The 4,759-nt window shown below is 37.5% G+C and overlaps 1 protein-coding gene across 5 annotated transcripts in view; it reads left to right on the top strand.

Annotated features, from left to right (window-relative positions):
* LOC106880008 (uncharacterized) overlaps positions 1–4,759 on the top strand; it is a 113,166-nt gene that overhangs the window by 5,214 nt on the left and 103,193 nt on the right. For all 5 annotated transcript variants that reach the window (XR_008265012.1, XR_008265009.1, XR_008265011.1 and 2 more), the window contains exons 2-3: positions 3,362–3,489; positions 4,513–4,669. Coding sequence is in view for 1 of the 5 variants with exons in the window: in XM_052971053.1 (XP_052827013.1) it covers positions 3,362–3,489; positions 4,513–4,669 (285 nt within the window). In the remaining 4 variants the exon portion in view is untranslated. The remainder of the gene's footprint in view (positions 1–3,361; positions 3,490–4,512; positions 4,670–4,759) is intronic.

Raw genomic sequence — 4,759 nt, 5'->3', positions numbered from 1 at the left:
TATATATATATATATATATATATATATATATATGTGTGTGTGTGTGTGTGTATGTATGTAGGTATGTGTGTGTCTTTGTGTCTATGTTTGTCTCCCATTACTCCTTGACAACTGGTGTTGGTGTGTTTGTGCTGCCATAATTTGCTGTTCAGCAAAAAATATTGATAGACTAAGTACTAGGCTTTAAAAAAAGAAGTACTTGAGTAGACTCATTCAGCTAAAAATTCAAGGCAGTGCCCCAGTAAAGCTACAATCTAATGACTGAATAAAGTAAAAGATAAAAAATAAAAGATGGTGTGTGGTTTTCTTTATAGGAGGCATTATGACATCTACATTAAGCAACTGTTTTATTTCAAATCAGGAACTGAGCCTGAATGGATAATCATTACATATTTAGTGACCACACAAGACCTTCACATTTCTGAAGTTACATTACATCCCTGGTCAAGATATTTAATCCTATTTACATAAAGTCTCAAAGATAACTAAGAAAGCACAATGTTTTATTTACAATGAGTTTTGTTGATCTGTTTTCTTCCTCGTACACAACATATTTCCTAATTCTCATAATTATCTTAAAGTGCATTTAATATCCAGTTGGCAGTTACCAAGATGGATTTTCTATCATGCAATGTAACCTAGATTTTATTGTGAGGCTTTATCGCTAATTAGTGTATGTAATGTTTATGTATGTCAAAAATTCAAGACATCTTTTTTCTTGTTGTTACTCAAGTGTAGAGGAAGGGGCAACCGTTTTAGCTACAGTACTGGGAAGCCACATCCTACACTACACCGTACAGCTTACATCCATCCAGGCTTAATATAATCAACTGTTTCCTTCCTGCCAAATTTCAAGTCATGTATCCATGTTAAAAATTTCATTATACATCATACACCCAGACCACTGTCTCCACCTAAGCTGTCATAATCATATTTCTGTCATTGTACCATCCACTCAGCTACACTATGTTAAGAACCTGCTGTATCTGGCAACTTCTTAGAATTTTAAACTGGTAAATTGATTGCAAACTCTCTCTTAACATCAGTAGCTGAGCCTCTAACTCATAGATGCACTATTACTTCTCTGTTACACTTCTACTGTTAGTTTTTACTAGATACCTTCTAACTTTTCCTATTCAGACCCTGCCATTTGTCTCTTTCCCTGCTGTCTTCTTCTCCCTCCCACCCACCAGTACTGTATCTCTCTGAAATGTTCCCTTCTTCTGCCAATTTTTTTTTCTACAGACATAAACTTAATGATGTTGAAATTAAATATCAACCCACATCATTCTCATCAACTTGTGAGGATTAGCTATGGTCGCAAGTACTGCTCCTCCTCTAAAAATCTTTTTTCAAAAATAGTGAATTTCGTTATTTTCAATGTTTGCAACATCAAAAATAATAACTGCAACATGAATTATAGTGATTATGACAAATATTAGGAGTTAAACATTTTTCTTATTTAAAAAAGTTATGATTTGAATCATATCAACAAATGAATGAAAGATTATCATATTTTTCAGTAACTCTCCAACAGTCTGTGAAGCATTCTATTCTGAAACAATGTGGAGCTAAAAACGTGACTCAATGAATTAAGTCAAGACACAGTGATTTCTATTGTCAAGACATTGACAAGCTAGTTGAATGTTGACAAGAAGTCATGAACAATGAAGGATAATAATATTGATTGATATATATATATATATATATATATGCGAAACTGGTGTAGCATACAGCTGTGAACCCACTTTATTTGCCGGGTCTTCACAGTCACAGCATATCTCCAAAGGTCTCAATCTTTCGTCATTGCCTCTGTGAGGCCCAATGTTCGAAGGTCATGCTTCACCGCCTCATCCCATGTCTTCCTATGTCTCACTCTACCCCGGATTCCTTCCACTGATTGGGAGTGGCACTTCTTCACACAGCTCTCCTCGTCCCTCTGCTGTACATAATCATACCAGGGCAAACATCTCTCTTGCATGCCACATCCTATGCTTATGTCCAACATTTCTCTCAGGGCGCTTACACTCTGTCATGTGTGCACACTGACATTACACATCCAGTGGATCATGCTAGCTTCATTTCTTTTGAGCCTACACATGTCCTCTGCAGTCATGGCTCATGTTTCACTGCCATGAAGCATGGCAGTTCACACACATGCATCATACAATCCACCTTTCACTCTGAGCGAGAGGCCCTTGTCACCAGTAGGGGTAGAAGCTTTCTAAACTTTGCCCAGGTTATTCGTATTCTAGTGGTAACACTCTCTGAGCATCCACCCACACTACTAACTTGGTCACCTAGGTAGCGGAAGCTATCAACTACTTCTAGTTTCTCCCCCTGAAGTGTGATGGAATCTGTTTTCTGAGCATCTGCCACTGCATTTGCCGCACCCGAAAGTTATCTTCTCGGTCAATCTTCCTTTAATGTTGCTACACCTCTTAAGTGTCCATAGCTTACACTGGGTACATCTTATAGAGTTTCTACCTACACCTTTTCTACACATTGAGCAGGACCACCTCCCTGAGGTGATGTGTTCGCCTTCCTACTTACTAGAACTTTGGGTTTTGCTACATTGACTCTAAGGCCTTTTGATTCTAAACCTTGCTTCCACACCTGAAATTTCTTTTCTAGTTCTGGTAGTCATTCTGTTATGAGGGCCAGGTCATCAGCATAGAGGAGCTCCCAGGGGCAACCCGTCTTGAATTCCTCTGTTATTGCTTGGAGGACTATAATGAATAAAAGGGGACTGAGGGCTGAACCTTGGTGGACCCCTACTTCTACCCGGAATTCTTCACTATACCCATTGCCAATCCTAACCTTACTAATGGCCTCTCTGTATAGGGCAAATATATATATATATATTTTTTTTTGTCCTGTTATTTGTTTCAGTCATTTGACTGTGGCCATGCTGGAGCCCAGCCTTTAGTCAAGAAAATCAACCCCAGAACTTATTCTATCAGTCTCTTTTGGCAAACCTCTAATGTACACACACCACCATTGGTGGGGGAACAAACACAGACACACAAGCGCACACACACACACACAAACACACACACACACACATACACACACACACATACATATATATATATATACATATACATACACATACAACGGGCTTCTTTCAGTTTCCATCTACAAAATTCACTCACAAGGCTTTGGTTGGCCTGAGGCTATATTAGAAGACACTTGCCCAAGGTGCCATGCAGTGGTACTGAACCCAGAACCATGTGGTTGGTAAGCAAGCTACTTACTGCACAGCCACGCATGTGCCTATATATATATATATATATATATATATATGCAAATGTGCTTGATTAATTAATATTTCCTTTTCTTTTTCTTTTGTTTCTGTAAGCATTCATGAAAAACTTGGAAAACTACCAACAGCTTGAGGTTCTCGATTTGAGTCAGAATCACATTGAAGATATTAGCAACATTGCTTTCTATCAAAATCTTTGGAAAGTGGATTTGAGTTTTAACAAGGTATTCATGTTTAGTTTTCTTAAGCTCATCAAACAAATATCAATTGTTCCTCACTTATATGGGTTTGGGGAGAGGTTTAACCATCTCTAGCAACATCAACGAATAATGGATGTTGAAATGGAAATAAATGAATAAATTATGCTTATAGTAGAGTTGCGCTGTAGTAAGTAGTTACTTGTGTCAAACTAGTGACCAGAACTAAATTATTTTGGTCTGATAATATTACATGTATGTTCATTACAAATGGGTGAGTGGATAGAGGGCATTGAAGTATAACAAGGGGGCATAGAAAAAATGTGAATAAAAGAAAAGAGGGCATCATTATCATCACCTCTTTTTAATGTCTATCTCCTATGCTGGCATGAGCTGGACAGTTTCACTAGATCTGACAGATCCAAGGACTGCATTATTCACACATGTCTGTTTTGCCATTCTTTATATGACTGGATGCCCTTCCTAATGCTAACCACTTTACAGAGTATACTGAGATGATTTTTTTAACACCAGCATTAGTGAGGTTACCATGCAGCTTGCAAGACTGAAATCACCTTTGACTGAGTGGAACTATAGTAGAGAGAGAGAGAGAGGTGGCTTTATGCTTGTAGGTAAGGTGGTTAATGAAAGATAGGGCCAGAACAGAACATGTTTCTTACTGTGGAGGACCTGCATGGTTATTCACAGTGTAAAGAGTGAATGGAAGACTTTAAAAAGTTTAATCCTTTTATTACCATATTCCTATTGAAACATTCTTCCTTTGTTTCAGTTAATTTTTAAAATAAAGAATTTAAAACAACTTCGCCATTATGAAGATGGTGTTTTGAACATAAATTACCATTAAATTTTGATGGAAGATTTAAAATCTAGATCCCCTTGAAATAGAAAGTTAGTATTGTAGAACCAGGAACAGTCCCAGGTGAGATAGTATCAAAAATGTTAAGAAACACTGATCTAAATGTATAACTAATTTTTTGTGCTTCTGGCCATTAAGACACTGCACAGGATCACAAAATGTTTTCTTTTCAGATTACATGTCTAGATGGTTTAACACCCTTCATTGCTCTGGGTTGCCTCAACTTGTCCCACAATCAAGTTTCTTGGTCAGAATTATTAAAAATTAGACATATTCAAATACTGGACCTGATGCTTTTTGGTAATCCAAACTTGGAGAAAGAAAAACTCTGTAAGTATATGTGTATATTCTTCTTCTTAACCCTTGTTATTATTGCCACTGCCACCACCAATACCGCCACCACCACCACCACCACCACCA

The sequence above is a fragment of the Octopus bimaculoides genome, chromosome 10 (genome assembly GCF_001194135.2).
Source record: "Octopus bimaculoides isolate UCB-OBI-ISO-001 chromosome 10, ASM119413v2, whole genome shotgun sequence".
In the NCBI taxonomy this organism is placed as follows: Eukaryota; Metazoa; Mollusca; class Cephalopoda; order Octopoda; family Octopodidae; genus Octopus; species Octopus bimaculoides.
The sequence above is the reverse complement of the archived record's forward strand: the minus strand, read 5'-3'. Positions and strand labels throughout refer to the sequence as shown.